The 17,726-nt window shown below is 35.6% G+C and overlaps 2 protein-coding genes across 6 annotated transcripts in view; one reads left to right on the top strand and one right to left on the bottom strand.

The window, feature by feature from the left end:
* The first annotated feature begins 3,153 nt into the window (after positions 1-3,153).
* Positions 3,154-8,118, top strand: LOC107861932 (microtubule-associated protein RP/EB family member 1B). 2 transcript variants are annotated; one of them, XM_016707333.2, is made up of 9 exons: positions 3,154-3,233; positions 3,331-3,466; positions 5,098-5,166; positions 5,254-5,340; positions 5,932-6,038; positions 6,135-6,271; positions 6,343-6,419; positions 7,081-7,194; positions 7,806-8,118. In XM_016707333.2, exons 2-9 carry the CDS (start codon positions 3,362-3,364, stop codon positions 7,935-7,937), a joined length of 828 nt encoding a protein of 275 aa, XP_016562819.1. In that variant the 5' UTR covers positions 3,154-3,233; positions 3,331-3,361; the 3' UTR covers positions 7,938-8,118. The 2 variants fall into 2 exon arrangements, with proteins under 2 accessions (XP_016562819.1, XP_047265836.1); XM_047409880.1 differs by having other exon boundaries at positions 3,157-3,466.
* A 970-nt stretch (positions 8,119-9,088) lies between these two features.
* LOC107861931 (PH, RCC1 and FYVE domains-containing protein 1) overlaps positions 9,089-17,726 on the bottom strand; it is a 14,727-nt gene continuing 6,089 nt past the window's right edge. For all 4 annotated transcript variants that reach the window (XM_016707332.2, XM_047409878.1, XM_016707331.2 and 1 more), the window contains 5 exons: positions 15,236-15,427; positions 13,045-15,162; positions 12,054-12,200; positions 11,065-11,239; positions 9,089-9,612 (listed from right to left, as the gene is read on the bottom strand). In XM_016707332.2, coding sequence (XP_016562818.1) covers positions 11,156-11,239; positions 12,054-12,200; positions 13,045-15,162; positions 15,236-15,427 — 2,541 coding nt within the window. In that variant the 3' untranslated portion in view covers positions 9,089-9,612; positions 11,065-11,155. The remainder of the gene's footprint in view (positions 9,613-11,064; positions 11,240-12,053; positions 12,201-13,044; positions 15,163-15,235; positions 15,428-17,726) is intronic.

The raw sequence follows: 17,726 nt of genomic DNA, 5'->3' as shown, positions 1-17,726 counted from the left end.
GGGTAAAATTTTGTCTAATTACAAAACGTAGCTACAGTCTAACAACTAAATATACAAATTAGAGATTGTATATACAAATATAAATTACTTTAGAGATTTATATATAAGCCCATATCAGTTTGTATATAAATATAAACCTTTAGGGGTCGTTTGGTAGGGTTTTATAAGAATAATACAAAGTATGGTATATTAGTTATGCTGAGATTTTTCTTATGTAATGTTTGGTATAGTGTACTAAAAATAACGTGTATTGTATATTTTTTTTAAAAAAATACATCTGTTTACAAAAATATCCTCCACAAATATGGTGGGAAGGATGTGAAAAAGATTTTAAGGGGGTAATTGTGCTTTAACCAGAACAATGCATGCATTAAAATTTATTGCATCACTAATACCATAAATTTGGAGGAATTAGTACATAGACCCTAATACACAATAAAGTATATAACTACATGGACTAAAAATATATATCAACAAGGTACCACTAGCACACAAGACTAATGCATGAATTATTTTTTTAACACACTCTACCAAACAAACCCTCAAAGATTTGTATACAAACCTTGAATTCACTTTGTATACAAATACAAACGCAGATGATCCTCGAAAGTCGAGATTTGTATATATGAGCCCCGAAATATACAAATGCAAAAGAAATATATATTTAGCTATTTAATCTAAATCTTAACAGTAAATAATAATTATTATAAACATTAGTTACGCCAGATAATTATGACTTGATGTTTTCTATTTCACATCATTTTTCTTCTAATATCTCAAGTAGTAGAGTGCTTATTGGAGAATGAAACCACCTCTTATATTTGGCGCAAATATGCAAGCATCTAGCAAAGATAAAGGACCATTTCCATAAAGTTACTATATAATTGGAACTAAATCAATCTAAGTGCATACATTAAAGACTATTTTGATCATTTTCCTCAATAAAATTTCTCGATTATGATATCAATATATGAGTCAAACAACCATATCAATTAATTGATCGTTAACTATCCAAAATCATCCATAGAAAGTAAACTAGCTCATTCCAAAGTGGCTCAAACATGAGATCAACTGATCAAGAGTACATTAAGCAAGTACATCTACATTGTAAATACCATGTGTTATTTGTTCCTTCCCGATGAAAAAAAAAACTATTAATGAATTCGATTGTAGACCTCTTTCACATATCAGATTAGTCTTTTAATTGAGCAAATTTAGTTTCAATCAGAAAAGCATGAAATGATGGCCTAGATCAAAGAAATAGTCCAGCCTCAGACCAATACGATCATTGATCTTTGAGCAAAATTTATAGAATGCATGAAATCTCTCACCTTACAAATTAATCTTTTGATTGAGCAAATTCAGTCTCAATCAACAAGATGTCAGGATGGTAGCCCAAATGAAAGAAATAGTGGTAGTCTTGACCAATGAGGTCATTGGTCTTCGAGCGGGGTAAATGATAGTACTAATTACATGTCAATTGTTCCTTGTTGATTATGAAGAGAAGAAAAAGTTACACATTTAGTCACTCGATTAAAAATATTCATCACAGCTAACCGATCTACATATATTATACGTTAATTATATACACATATTAATTGACTCTCTCACCTAATAGATTGTTTTTTTGGGAGTGAGCTTCTCTTATTCAGTGTATAAATAACAACTTTGATTTTTCTATTTACTCGGGGTGACATAACTAGATAAGGCATATATTTCATTCTCACCTAACTGAAATTTATTTTGCTTTGTCAACTATAGACAGGCCCTTGAGCAGCATATTTATTTTTTAGTAGAAAATGATATCTCTAACATTGCAGCTAGCTAGTGTTGTTTCCAATAATGGGTGATGATGTGACAAAGTCCATTGGGACCCCAAACTTAAGAAAATGGCCAATTGGCAACTGCTCAAAACCAAACACGAAAGTGACAAAAGGTCTGTCTTATTTCTTGTTGCAGTCCGCTCTTTCTACTTTATGGAGTATTTAAAAAGTAAACCATTCCTTTTTCCCTAAAACAATTATGGAATCAAGAACCCTCCTTCTTTTTTACTTTTAATTATTAATCATTAATCCTAATTAAAAGTTCCTACTTATAGCTACAGTTGATTCCACGCTTGCCTGCATCTTAGGTGTGTTCATGGGGATAAATTTTTGAATTTAAGTTTTAGGTACAGTCTAATTTGCAAAATATTTTACACTATCAGGTAAAATTAAATTGATATTGTAGGTTGTCCAATTTTTTCTTTTTTTTTTCAATTTTTATGTAAAAGATTCAGTAAACTTGAACTACTATTGAAGGTTGTCCAATTTTTTATGTCAAACTCACTTGATCGAATAGTGCACAAAACTTAAACTCAATTATTTTTTATAAAAAATAAGTACATCTTTTACTTATTTTTATGTGTTTAGTACATAAAGAGAAAATATCATCCTATAAATTTTGAATATAATTTAGATAAATGTTATTAAGTTTGGGTGAGGATTGAGGAGTAAAGGTGTGGGTTGGTAGGGATGGGGTACGGGGATAAAAATGAGGTGAGTTAGAATAGAAACGGAGATTGAAGAGCACAAGAAGGTTCAACTGAAAATTTTTTGTTGAGAAATTACAAGTATTATATAAATGAGGAAAAAAATATATTTTTTGCATAGTTCAAATTGTTGAATTCTCTTTGTATAGTGAACTTTGTTTTTTGAATTTTCTTATTTGGATTCGTGGCTTCACCAGTTGTATTAAAAGATAAAAACATACAATCAATATGTAATAGCATTTATGAAGCTTATTTTTTTTTAATTCAAAGAGAAGTCACTCCGTATAAAACACAGTCAATATACTCTTAATTTGATCAACATTTAATGGAATACATGTATAAATAACATAAATACCAACTTTTTAAAAATAATTACACTCTCTCGCACTTTTTAATTACTTTACTATTTCTCCCTATTAGTATACATAGCATAGCCGACATATACATAACATTCTGCGTATATGTGAAATTTTTGTAATATGTTTAGAAAGTTGAGATTTTTTATAATATTAAAAATATAAATTATGTATTTGAGTAATTTTTAGTTTAATTAATTAGGCACTTACAACTCTGGATTAGGCTAACAAAATCCAAATAAATACTAAAACGGAACGGCTATATTAAAAAGAGTAATTTGAAATTACAAAAAATCCCTTACTTTACGCACCCTCTCTCCCTCTCCCAACGTAGTATATAAATAATAGTAATATCTCTCTTCTTCCCATTCCATAAATGTGAATTGCTTTATTTTTTCATTTTATTCTCTATATAAAAGTCATTCATTCTATCAGCTTTCTCAGGATTAACGCAAATTGAAAGAGGAAGAGAAGAATGGCGAATATAGGGATAATGGACAGCGCCTATTTTGTTGGGAGAAATGAGTTGTTATCATGGATCAATGCTAGGTTGCAGCTTAATCTCACTCGCATTGAAGAGGTATACTCATTTCTTATTTTCTTTGGTGTTTTGCGTATAAAAATTGGGGATACCGGAAGGGATTATAAGGCGGGGAATCAAATCCTCGCCAATAATGTAAAAGAACCAACCAACTAAGCTACCAAGATTCCTGTTTCTGAATATGTATCAGAGTTTTTTTTGGGTGAATTTCAAGGTTTTTTTTTTTTGATTAATTTCTTAATTTGTACCGGTTTGTGAGTGGTTTTGATTTTTTTTTTTTCATATAGTTTTTCTGTCGGTTTACAGGTACTGAAATAAATGCTTCAATTATGATGTTTACTGTAGAGAAATTTTGCGTTTCCCTCGAATTTTCATTCGTTTTTTCCGCCTTTTACTGTGTTATACAAGGCCATGAGGAATTGGATTGTTGTTGTTGGAATTGAACTCAGCTAGTTTGGTTAAGGCATTGTTGTTGTTGTTGTCAGCTGCTTTTTAGCGAAATTTTGGTCAATGTTTTTCAGAGTTAGGATCCTATGCATTTTGTGTAGCTGTGACTTGTGAGTTCACCGACATTCATTGTTTGGGGATTTTGGTGCCGGTCTGCCGGAATGGGACATTGTTGTAGAATCCTTTTGTGTATAGGCTGTTGTTGATTTCATAATTCAATACATTCAGTATAGCTGTGAGTTCACTGAATTCATTGGTTCGTGAATTTGGCACCTGAGTTGGATGTGGCTGTAGAATCCATGGTGTATTGGACGTGGTTGGTTTGGTAATTCAATATTTATTCCTGGAAGTTGTTTTATAGGCCTTCATGCTGGTCTATTCTAAAGCCTTGCGGTTATTTAGTAGATTTTTGGTTACCTAGTTATCTAGGTTCTCAGTGTATTGTATTTCAAGAGAAATGCCTGTTAATGTTACTGGTGTAACAGTTAAGTGCCATGGCAGGTTTCTCTACTTTAAAGTGTTTATTTAGCACTCGTCACTAGCTAAGTGCATTTGGATTTCTTTTGAATTATAATCCTGGACACCTAGGTGATGCAAATGATCTGTTTGGTTTATGTAAAGATCCACTTCTCGAGGAAAGGCACAGGAAATGCTGATGGATGGGGTAGAATTATATCACTTCTAGTATGATTAATAAACAGTTTAATACAGAATGTGAATGGATCACATTATCTTGCTGCTGTTTTATCATGCACAGTTATTTATTTCTCGTTTCTGGTGGGGAAATTATCTTTTGATATGTTCATAGGAGATCATGGAATTTACAATCAAAACGAGATGGACAAGGAAATTTCACTAAGAATCTCTCGAAGTTGAGGAATGCATGACCTAAGAGGTCTAGTCACACAGATTAAATTTGGTGTTCATATTCTCCTTTCAAATTTATGTTCCCAGATAAGCAAATGCCTACATGTTTTATCTATGACGTGGGGTTTAGTTAGTATCACAATTTGCTTTAAAAGTTCTAGTTGCATCTTTTGTAACGAGTGGAAAAGATTAGCCAACATTTTAGCAACCTTCATATGTTTAGTTATTTAACTTGACAGGTATTACTGGTTATACAGTATAGTAAGCATAAAATGATAATAATCTTTTGAAATGTTGATTATTTTTTTCTCTTCTAATGTTATATTACATATTTGAATTACAAATTTATTATGTAGGTTGCATCTGGGGCTGTGCAGTGTCAGATGATGGACATGACCTATCCTGGAGTTGTTCCGATGCACAAGGTGATTACTGCATGTGATGTTCTGGTGGTCCTATCATAACATGTTTGATTTGTTGTGGCATGTTTTATCGATTATATCTGGTTACAGGTCAACTTTGATGCAAAGACTGAATATGACATGATCCAAAACTACAAAGTGCTGCAAGATGTTTTTAACAAGCTAAAACTTGACAAGGTAATTTCTTACGAGACAAATTTCAAGTTTTACGTGGAACTTTTTACCGAGAAAGTTTGGCTCCCTTCTTTCTTCCAAAGTCAAACCTCTCACAGCAGATAGTATTTCATTTTGCCTTTTTTTTTTTGGGTCATATGAAGTTTGGCTTAAATCTTTCAACTTACTTGTCTTACCTAGTTTTTGTTTTTCTGTAGTTAGCACTTTGGATCTGTGATGATGGTTATCTTATATTACAAATACTAATAATAACAATAATAAATGTAAAATAAAATAAAACAAATAAATTCTTCTACGCTGGTGGGAGATAGTAGGTAGTGGTGGAATTGTTGAGGTGCTAGGAAGTTGGTCCAGATGCAACCGTTATAAAAAATAGAGAATTTTGTAGAACATATTCTGACAAAATAGTTCAATTGCTGATTTCGAGGAATGGTTCCTTTGAGATTTTCCATTGTATTACCTGCACAGCTACCTTTTTAACCAAGTATTCAGTCATCAAGGGTTAGCCTTGGTGAAACAAAATAACCTGCTGCGGAGAGGAACTAGATGATTCTTTTTGGTAAATTTTACAGCTGGTTTCCGTTCTGCTTGCAGCATATTGAAGTTAACAGGCTTGTTAAGGGCCGTCCTTTGGATAATTTGGAGTTCCTGCAATGGCTGAAGCGTTATTGTGAGTCTGTAAATGGCGGTATTATGAATGAGTATGTGCTTCTTCTCACCTAGCTGAGTGTTTTGTACTTCTTAAACTTGGAAGCCAGATTCTCATTAGTTGTCTCTCCTATGTTGTAATTGTGCAGGAACTATAATCCTCTGGATCGCAGAAGTAAGGTTGGGAGGGAACGAAATGTGAAGGGTTCTCAGAGAAATGCAAAGTCTTTGCAAACTAACAACTCTCATAACCCTGGACTAGGGGAAGGCATTACTAAGGTTACAGGTGAGTGACCGTGATATTTTCCTTATCTATCTCGGTTAGTATTACTTTTCTTAAACTATGTTTTTGGATAGGAATAAAACACGGAAGGTCAAGTCCAGTAAAGGGCGGGGTTGATTCTTCAATGGAGATTCAGGCTTTGTCAAAGGAGGTAATAGACTAATATCTGTGTGAAGTTGGATCTTTCAAGCCCTATTGTTATGGTTCAGCAGATTGATTGAGTGAATGACTAATTGTCTCTTCTAATTTAGCTCTATTTAATGGGGCTTAGTCAATCACGGTACTTGTTTCTTTATGGCCAAAGATACTCCTATTCTGTCAGGATCTTGCTGAACTCTTTTGGACTGCCAAACCACACAAAAATGTAGAACATTTGTAGCTTATGATATGGTTCCCTTATGTATTAAGGGATCACTTCTGCTGCTGTTGGTTATTTATTTATTTTTGTTTCCAACCCTAGGTTCGTTTTTTGACAGTAGCCTCAAAGTTTGCTTAAAGATGCTATGACAGCACAAGGATATATAATTGCCAATTCTATGGAATTTTTAATTTGTCTGATAGATGAATTATTGAGTAGTGGAATGAAACAGCCCGAAATGGACTGGGATGGATATTCCAGATTTATAACAGATCCCAACTAGACAAGGTTTGTGGTATAGTTGTTATTATTGTTATTCTTTGCTTTCTGTGATAAGTATCCACTCCCGTGATTATATAGCTCGTAGACGCTGCTTGTCCTGCTATAAACTCACTGTTTTGGTTGCCTGGTAGTACTTCGAAAGCTTATTGGCACTCATTTCCTGACCATTCAGGTTACAGATCTCAAGCTCTCTGCCGACCACTTGGAGAAAGAAAGAGATTTTTATTTTGCAAAGTTACGAGAAATTGAGATTCTCTGCCAGGCTTCAGAGTTAGAAGATGTCCCGGTAAGCTCTTCTCTCCCATCTTTCTTAGAGGAGAATGGTTGTGATGTAGCTGCCTAGCTACAAAAGCTCTTCTCTATAGCGTGACTTTCTTGCGTATGTCTAACTGGAATACCACAAACAACATCTGTTGGAAGGATCAGCATATAACAACATCTATGTGCGCTTATTGGGCTAAAGGAAACTCGTGCTTCCCTTCTATTGCATAACCACTTATAGTTTTGAACCCCTAAAACCCAGTCCCTACATTAAGCTTACAAATACTACACCATTTGCTTGTGTCATGGATTTCCTTCGTTAATACCTTTTAATTGTCACATGTATAACATGGTAAGGAGACTAGTTATGAGAGTTTTGTACCTTATATTGTAGAGAAATTATTTGACCCCCTCTTTCTGCTCTTTTCCCTTTATTTAGACATTTTCAACTACTTTTGCATTGTGTACGATACTTCAGAGATTTTCATTTAAGTGGTGTCAATGTTTAAGCATGATGCTGAATACACTGCTCCTTCTGTATCTCACAGTTAGAGCAAAGTTTTTCTACATTCTGTCATTAACGTGTATTACTAGTCACCAGCTAATCATAGGGGTTGGTACTATTGCATTTTACAGTTGGCTATGGCAGTTCAAAAGATATTGTATGCTGCTGATGCAAGAGAATCAGCTTTGGCCGAAGCTCAAGAAGTTCTAAGTCACTCTGTGAATGGAAGCAAAAGCGAACTGGAAGTGGAAGATGATAAGTAAGAATTGCGTGCAGTAGTTTCTTAAATGTAGAGATTGCTGGTTCATCTATTGATGAAATGTTGCCAAGCTTCTGTTGTGTACATTCATGTTTTCTTTTGCTTTTAGAAAAGTCTTTCTCTAATGTTTGATGTTGAGAGACCATGTTAGTCAATTTTAATTGAAAGAGTACCATGAAGAAGCATATCTTCCACAAAATAAATGATTCGGAAAAGGGAAGAGGGAAAAATAAGGAGTCCTTGTTTGATTTTCCTTGAGCCAAGGATCTATCGAAAACAACCTCTCTATCTCCCAAAGTAGGGGTAAGGTCTAGTACACTACACCTTCTATTTTTTTTCCTTTGGTTATTTTCCCAATTTTCTCTTTCCTTTCTTTGTTAATTTTCAATTTTCTCTTGTTACCAGAATGCACTTTCCTATAATCTATAAGTAGATACGTCCATAGTACCATAATCATAGCTAATTGTAGACTCGTATTGTCCAGAGGAAGGCATTTGTCCACATTGATTATAATCCTTAATAATACATTCAGAGGCAGGCATTTGTCCACATTGAGCAGTTGAATTACTTGTGTTGCATCAGAGATAGATTACACTATCTTCTGACCTTTATATTGCTTGTTGAATTGTTATATCTTCAGCAGGGCAAAAAAGAACCTCCAATATCTTGAATTTGGGAATGGGCATAAAGCTGAAAACAAGAGGCACTCATTGCCATCACCCTGAATTATCATGTGAAATTCTGACAGCCCCTCCGGATTATAAAAAATATTCAAAAGTGAAAAGTAAACATATTAGCAAGATTAAAATATTACTAATTGAAGAACAATTTCCTCGCCGTTAAGCTCCAGTAAAAAGGCTAATGTTTTGGCACAAGGTTACAACATTTTCATCTTCTCTTCATGACACCGCACGTTCTGATTAGGGAGAAGTGGAAATATAACCATTTTAAGGTCGTGTTTTGGTAGGGAGGAAAGGAATTTTTCATATTTGGTTGGTCAATTTTTTTTTTTCAAGTCTTGAAAGTCAGGAAAATTCTTTCTAAAAAATCCTGAATACCAAACACACCCTAAGCTGTCGAATTAGACTCAAAAGATACGACGGCCAAAATGTAGTGCACGGGGTAAACAACTCGAGAGAGTTTAACTGCGACTTCTCCTGGAATAAGTTGCTTTTATGTATTTGAACAGAATACTCGTAGTGCTAAAACTTTTATTCTACAGTAACATCATCAAAATTGAGAAGATCAAGAATCTTGATCCTCTGAGCGGGTTAAACAAGAAGAACAAAAAATATAAAATTGCTCATACTTCTTTACATAATTGGGACTTTGGGAGAAAGAGAACGGCATGAAGTGGGTAAGCATAGGTACTTCAACAGCTCAATGAATTCAAACGAGGAAGAACATATCACAGTCTGTTGGTTATTTTCATGATTTTCATTTTCCTTTCGCCTACTCATCATAGAAACAGCAACCTTCCCTTCATCCTAATGTGTACTAAAGATATTAGCTCCACTCCATACGCGAAATTGAATGTACACTTTCCGCTAGAGAGACATTCGTTAGTATCAAACTGTTGAACCAGTAATAAGACTCTTGCCCTTGAACCAGTTGGCGTGCATCTCATGTTCTAAGATTTTCACGACAAATGAACTTCCAGATATTGATGACATTTCCAACTGCACAGGCACAGGGATGTAAGATAACTTCCACTAAAATGTATCTGGGATAACAAAGTTTTCATCAAATAGTTAACCACTACTTGTGGTTTCAGATGCTGCAATTGAATACTGATGCGATCCTTTCATTTACGGTGGAAACATAAAAATTTAGGGTCACTTCTGGGTCACAGCAAGCCAGAGGAGAATCCTCATATTGATGCAAAAGGCCCTTCATCCATTTCAAAATGCAGAAAACTTACATTGATTCAAACAACGGATGACTGGAACTATGAATTGCAACATCGGTAAACAGACAAACAGACAGGCAACAAGCTACAAATTAGATGTAGTCCAGTGGAAATATACTGAGTTAGGAATATTTAGAGTCAACCATATGACAGCATGGACATGTATTTAACTGTGTGATGGGAATGCCATGTCACTTGGTCTATAGTTCTAACAAGAGACTTATCATATATAGCTACTCTCATAAACTTCATGCACTGGAAGGATTTTACCTTCAAAAATTTCTCGTTCTTGATAAGACATATTGATGCGAGTTTTTTTTAGTTAAAGAAATACTTTTGTTTCATTTTCATGAAGAAGGAAGAAATCAATTTGCTTTTGGCTTGGGCTAGAATGAATAATACCCTATATAGCTTAAGCTGAGGATACAACACATGCTCACCAGAATCAGCTTGAAGTTCCTTTTGGCCAAAAAAAAGATCAACATAAATCTATGTTCAGGTCAACCCACCTTCCCCTTGTACAAAGGGGACGTGTAAAGCTATATTCCAGAAATCAAATTATAAAGAATTTCTATAGATCAAAGAAGTTGCCACTTACACTAAATTATCAATTTGAACAAACAACCCACCACCACACGCACACACACCTTGGTAAAGAGTGACTTGATTGATGAGTTTCCAGATTAATAAATCTGGTATATATGTATATATAGTGTCAGCCAGATGTGACTTGAGTGATAAGTTTCCAGATTAATAAATCTAGTATATATGAGTTTAAGTTCTGTGCACCGTCTGTGCACAAAATATTCTATACCGTCAGTAAACTTGACCTGCTATTGCAGGTTATCCAATTATATACACAAAATTTAAAAAAGAAAAAATTAGTTAACCTACAATAGAAAGTCAAGTTTACCTGATAGTGTAGAATATTTTGTACACTGACGGTGCACAAAACTTAAATTCTATGTATATATAGTGTCGGCCAGAAGAATCTGCCCCACTATGAAAAAGCAATTAGGTATAAACATATTACTTTATCTTCTTAAAGCACGCCACTTATTTGTTTGATGATGAATTCTAAAGTCCCATATCAGTCAAAAGTCAGTAGGAGCATGAAAGGCATCAATGCTTACCCGAAGTCTCCATTTTTTTCCCAAAGCATAATTAACCACTCACTGACACAAAAGCTAAATGCAATTATATGAGTAGTCTTGAAACCTACCATAAATCTTCAGTGATCTGCTGATAAGTGCAAAAACATAGGAGTATGATGAAATCCTAACTGGTTGGTTTACTCCATCCCGAAACAAGTTTCAAGGCACTGTAGGTGTCATCATTGAATGGATCAGATGATTTTCAGAACCATCCTTAGGTGCTCTTGCAGTGTTGCCCTTTACCTAGAAGAGGATACAGAAAAAAAAACACAAGACTAAGAATGCTACAATGAATACTAGTTACAGCCGCAAATAAGGATAGAGACCTATAACGGGTATGAAAGTTGTCACAATTATAGCTAATTCCTCTCTGGATTGAATAACAGCAGAAACTATCCAGACCTGCTCCTGAATTTTGGAAAGAATAGTTCCAGATGAAGGGTTTAAGAGGGTGTTTTGTCTAAGTCAACGGGCACTCAGGCATGTAATGCATATCACGCTAGTATATCTTATTTTCCTCTAACATATCTCCATTATCTGCAATTAGTAATCACAGCCCATTTTGTTAAGGTATCTGAGATGAAAATGATTATGGGGCTAAGCTGCAATGGCTAAATTCTGATTTTCCATTCTACGAAAATAACATTATAAAAAAGGAAAAATATAGCTTCACTAGAGGAACTGAATTGGATATAATCTAGTACCATTACCAGTTCTAATAGTTGTGATTATTATTTCTGCTAGGTATTTACGCACTTTCACATTTACTGGATCCACATTCTCTATCATAGATCTTTTTGTTTCTCCTTTCTTCTTTCTCCCTGCTAAGTTAAATGCTAAAACTATTTATCAGGTACTATGTTTGATTTAGTTTCTATCAAAGTTTTTCTGCTAGACTTTGAACAGTAAAAGAAGCAGCTGGATGTATCAATAAACATTAACAATTGAATTATGATTTCTTTATAATTAGTACACTTTAGTGATTTTTATAAACGTCTTCAATTAACTGCAGAATATATTTAAGGATGTAATGAATACATTAAACAAAAGGGTTTACCTGCTTCATTAGAGATTTGATGACTTCCCTTGCAGCACTATTTTTGTCTGTTTCCGTTCTAGCTTCTTCAGTTTTCTCCTGTAGTTGCCTTGATTTTTTCTCAAGCTCGGCCTCTAAGAACATCGATCTCTGCGTAAGAATCTCTACCTGCATTGGGTACATCTCAGGTGCAATAGAGCACATACAGATCAACTTATACCACAAATTTCTTTGTTTGAAATGACACCTAACACCATATACAAATTAATTACCATAACTTTTAAGCTGGCTGCTGTTTCTAATCAATTGTTACTTGGACTGTTTCAAGAAAACCCTTTGCAAGACAAGTATCAGTATCTAGTGCAATAGGGAGCTAGCTATATTAGAAACCACAGTAACACAATCTTTCTCAATGGACAGTAGGGAACCTGTGCATGCAAAAACTATTTGGACCAATCAGGTAGCCAAAACAAAGCTTCTTCTTGATATTGTTTTCATCTGTTATCCTGTTGTTCCAACCATTATGAAAATGTTTCCATAAATAGAAGGATTGCTTGAAAAAGATGTCATTTATCCAGTGAGGATATTTTGGAGTACAGTGAGTGATGCCAAAGGATGTTAAGAGGCTTAATGTCGTGCTGGCAGGAACACAGGATTAGCAGCAAACTGAAACACATTTGGAAAACCATCCCACTGTGCATCAAGTGGTTTATATGCCTAGAAATAAATAAGAGATGCCTTGAGGTGAATATACAACATCTATTTTTTGTAAAATACAAATGCATACACAGCTTGTATATCTGGTGCAAGTAATACTGATTAGAAGATATTGATCTTTTTGTAAGGTTTTGGACTCTGAAGCAAACTTTGTTATGAGGTCATTGTAATGCTTCTTTGTACTTTTATGCAGTACCTTCTGGCTACTAGCTTCAATAAATTACCCTCACTTTGTTGAACAAAAAAAGGAATGCAGCAACAAAGAGACTTGGCAAAAAATCTTGGCTATTTTTACCTGCTCCTTCAATATTGAAATTTCTTTTTTCAGACTTTCACTTGTTTGCTTCGAATCATCAAGATCCGCTTCGTGATTTGCTTGTGCAGCAAAAGCAGATCTCAGTGACACAGAATAAGATGAACTTGATTCAAAAGAAGCAGGAGAACCAGCTTGAGAAAGACTTGTTGATCCAACATAAGAAACAGACAATTTCTCAGGGCAACCAGAAAAAGCCATCAACGGGCTTGATGTTCGAGATACTTCACTTTGAGTATTGCCATTAGGAATTGGAGAGACATTGTCAGAGTTTGAATCTTGCTTCTGGTTCTTTTTAAAATGTTGACTGTCAGACCGTTTGAATGAATTGAATGAGGACATCCTAGAGATAAGGCCTTTCTGTTTGGGACGGGAGGTCTCTTTCTCCTTCTCTCCAGTATTCTTCTGTAAGCTTCCAATAGTGGCCTTTGGCGGTAGACAAGTCGATCCAATATCCAAGCCCTTGTTCAATTTAGTAAAACAATCTTCACACACACGATAAGGTTTGTTTGTTTTTGGAGCCAAAGAAGCTCTAACAGATCTTTTACTGGTGCATACTTTGCAAAAGACAAGCCCACAGTTGTAGCAGTTATGACGCTTTCGTCTGAGATTAAATGGACTCTGGCATCCAGTACAAATGGCATTATCGGCAAGAGACACTTCTCTGTGTAGACAAATGGCAGCAGTAAAATTATTTCCACAGACCACATGCTTTATTTGTTTTGCTTTCAGAGCCGCAACCAGTGTAGGAGTGTTCCTATCATTATTGTCCCCATGTCCTAGCTGTCCATTTCCTCCCTTTCCCCACGTGTAAAGCTCAGATTGTGAGCTCAGGGCCACAACATGGAAAGAGCCACAAGCTACTTCTTCAATGAAACAATTTGTAATTTTTCCTTGAACACGAGAAGGAAACTTCCCAGTACTTCCAGGAATTCCTAGTTGACCATAATCAGCTTTCCCCATTGTATATACTTGTCCTAATGTTGTCAGAGCAACTGTACTACTATGGCCACAGGCTACTCTACTGAAGTTGATGTCATCCAACTGTACGATGTTGCATGGAGTGAGTCTAGAAGCAGTATCTTCGTGTCCAAGTTGTCCGTCATCCCCATTGCCCCAGGTGAAAAGCTTCCGAGGTGGGGAGTTACTAGAACCTGAATCGTCAAAAGAGAGCTCTACCACAGCTGCAGTGTGCCAATGCCCACATGAAACTCTAACTGTTCTTTGTCCTTGTAGAGTTTCAACTTCCCTAGGAATGGCAATGCTACTACGATCCCCATGACCTAGAGCACCAAATGTTCCATCACCAAAAGTAAAAAGTTGGCCAAGTGATGTTATAACAGCTGAATGCCATGGACCACAAGAGACGTATGAAACATGCTTACCAACCAAAGGACCCCTTACTTTTTTGGGGGTCCAGTGACTGATTCCAGTACCATGCCCAAGGAGGCAAAAGTTAAAGGTACCTTCACCCCATGTATAGAGATCTCCACTGATTGTTGTGGCACAAGTATGATAATCTCCGCATGCTGCTGATGTAACATTCAACCCACAGAGAGTGTCAATAAGTTTTGGGCTAGAAGTGTCAGTTTCTACTCCATGCCCAAGCCTGCCACTTAACCCCTCTCCCCAACTAAAAATCTCTCCTTGCTTTGTGATTAGTACGGCATGTCTGCTCCCACAAGCAACATATTGAGCATCAAGTAGTAATGCTGATTCCAAGGTCCTCGGCAAAGGTGCATCCCTTCTTGCAGCTTCAAACTTTCCAAGTCCACACATCCCACCACCAAGCAGGCCATCACCAATTCCTTCTCCCCATATTAAAATGTCACAAAGGGTATCAGTATTTGCGCAAGATCCCTGGCTAGATGAACTAATGACACTGGAGAAACTATTTCGGATAGTATCTGCAGAGCTCCGCCCAATTTCATCATCTAAGTTCCCGTATGATCTTGAGTTGAAGGAACTAGCGGCAAACTCTCTATGGGAAGAGCATTTTGTGTCTGAATCATACAATATAAAGTCAGAGAACGCTCTTCCTAATCTCTTTTTTGGAGGACTCTGAGTTGGAACTGAATCCAATAGATTCTTCTTTGCGTCCTGTCATGACAAGAGAAAAGGAGTCAAGACCATAAAACAATCAACTTAACGAGAAAAGCATCATAGTAAGTACCTCATAGGGTGTACTGCTGCTTCCACTACTTGACAAAGCGGAGTGAGAACTTCGTTGTGTCACAGAAGTTGAACCATCAGAATATGCAGCATCATGTCTTATATCTGTTGTCCACTTTTGATAGTTAACCCTAGATATCAAGGCCCTGAGAGCAGCAAACCAGACTTCTGCCTCTTCCTTATCTTTGCAGATCTGCCAGAGGGTTCAGTTTGTTGATTCTACCAACTAAAGATATAAAATTCTTCTAGAATTTTCCATGTTTGTACTAATAACAATGGTCTACTACAATCACCGTCGACGCTATTTTCTAACTCTTGAGAGTTCTAGTCCACATACTTTGGAAGTACATAACACATGCTTTTTTCTCCCTACATAACACATGCTTTAATGATGATCTTTATGGAAACCATATCTATCCAGTAATGAGCATTAACTTTTTGCGAGGACAGAGGTTCATATTATCCCTCTTCATTAACCCATTTATTAGTCTCTGGAATTTAAAGAATGGGAATTCTCACCCAATTAATTTCGTGAAGTACGATATACTGAGGACATGATGCTAGATAGGAAGTTATGGAGGATGCAAATTAGGGTAGAGGGCTAGTGCGGGTGGGTGAGGCGTAGCTAGTAGTTAGGAGTGCTTTCGTTGCAATCGTGCTAGTAGTCATAGGAGAGTTAGGGGTGAGGTGTGTGCGCACGTGATAGTGTAGAGTACTACGTAGTGGTGTTTTCTTTTTTGTTATTTCATCCCATGGCATATTTTATTACGACTGTGTTTATTGTCCTATCTGCAACGGGGCATAAAGATACAATTTCCTATGCTATGCCATCTCCTCATACTTGCATAAGTTATGTCACAGATTTACATTTTACAAAATCAAAAAAGGCAACTAAGGTATTGAAAAAAACCAGAAAAGGTATGAATATACCCCTGTAATTTAATAAATGGTACAAATATACCATCCGTCATACTTTAGGTATAAATATACCCTTGCAGTTAATGAAAAGGTACATATATACTCCTGAACTTTAATAAATGGTACAAATATATCTTCCGTCAATGCAAAGGTACATATATACCCCTGCACTTTGATAAATGGTACAAATATACCCTCCGCCATACTTTAGATACAAATATACCCTTACCGCTAATGAAAAGGTACATATATACCTTTCTCACTACCGGCAGGAAATGTGTCACAATCTTGTTCATTTGTCCCTTTTTAATTTAATTTATCCCCATTTTACCCGAAAATAACTCTAATTTAACCCACAAACCAATCCAACTGTATGACAGAAGGTATATCTGTACCATTTATTAAAGTTTAGGGATATATTTATACCTAAAGTATGATGGAGGGTATATTTGTATCATTTATCAAAGTTCAGGGGTATATATGTACCTTTTCATTAATGACAAGGGTATATTTGTACGGAAAGTATGACGGGGTATATATCTATACCATTTACTAAAGTTCAGGGTTATATTCGTACCTTTTCCGAAATAAAAATGCATAGCTAGGAATTTTAACCTCAAAAGAGAATCAACCAACTGTGGAACGCATTCAAAAAGCGATTTGTTAATCAATCAATTAACAGTGGCTGAATCTTCACGTCCATATCATCCCAATAATACAAAAATTTTCTTAATACTCTGTTTGGGTGGTGGTTTCCATGGTATGGTATGGTATGGTATAGTTATTAAGAGAATCATGTTTGTTTTGATTATTTCTTAAAATGTATAGTATGGTTTAATTTTGTGGTTTGATAGCCATGAAAATCCTCATTTTATATAATCACCGATTTGGGGTTATCCCATAGTTTGCTTATTTTTTTTTCTAATTATGACCTTACTTAATATTATATAATCCTATTTTACCCTTCACCTTATATTATTTAACTCCACCTTCTATCCCGACCCCGCTTCACCAGCCTTGTCCCACGCCCTCCCCCCCCCCCCCTTCTATTTTTTTTTTTTAATTTTCTTTTTTGAAAAATTTCAAACTTTTTGTTTATCCCACTCCCTACCTTGACCCGACCCCACCCCCTGCCAAACCCCCCAACTTAAACTTTTTTTAAAAAAATTATTTTTTAAAATAATTTCAAAAACTTTTTCTTACCCTCTCACCCCTAGCCCTCCCCCCACCTGTACTAGCCCCCATCGGGATCTTTTGTTAAATGGTCTTTCAAGTCTTTCTTTTTAATTAAATAGACTACAAGTTTTTTTTTTTTTAGGGAAATGACTCATTTTTTAGACAGATCTATTATCTATCCGACCGATATAGAGACAGATTGATTATCAATCCGATAGATCGATTATCGATCCGACCTATATATGGACAGATCGATTATCAATCCGACAGATGAGAAAATAGAAGTAGACCATTTTGCTAATTGGAAACTTGAAGAAGCTTAATAGCCAAATTTTCTCAGTAGGCCACTTTGCGAATTGGAAAATAGAAGAGGCTTAATAGCCAAATTCCCCCCCCCC

Source organism: Capsicum annuum, chromosome 3 (genome assembly GCF_002878395.1).
Source record: "Capsicum annuum cultivar UCD-10X-F1 chromosome 3, UCD10Xv1.1, whole genome shotgun sequence".
Lineage (NCBI taxonomy): Eukaryota > Viridiplantae > Streptophyta > Magnoliopsida > Solanales > Solanaceae > Capsicum > Capsicum annuum.
The sequence above is the reverse complement of the archived record's forward strand: the minus strand, read 5'-3'. Positions and strand labels throughout refer to the sequence as shown.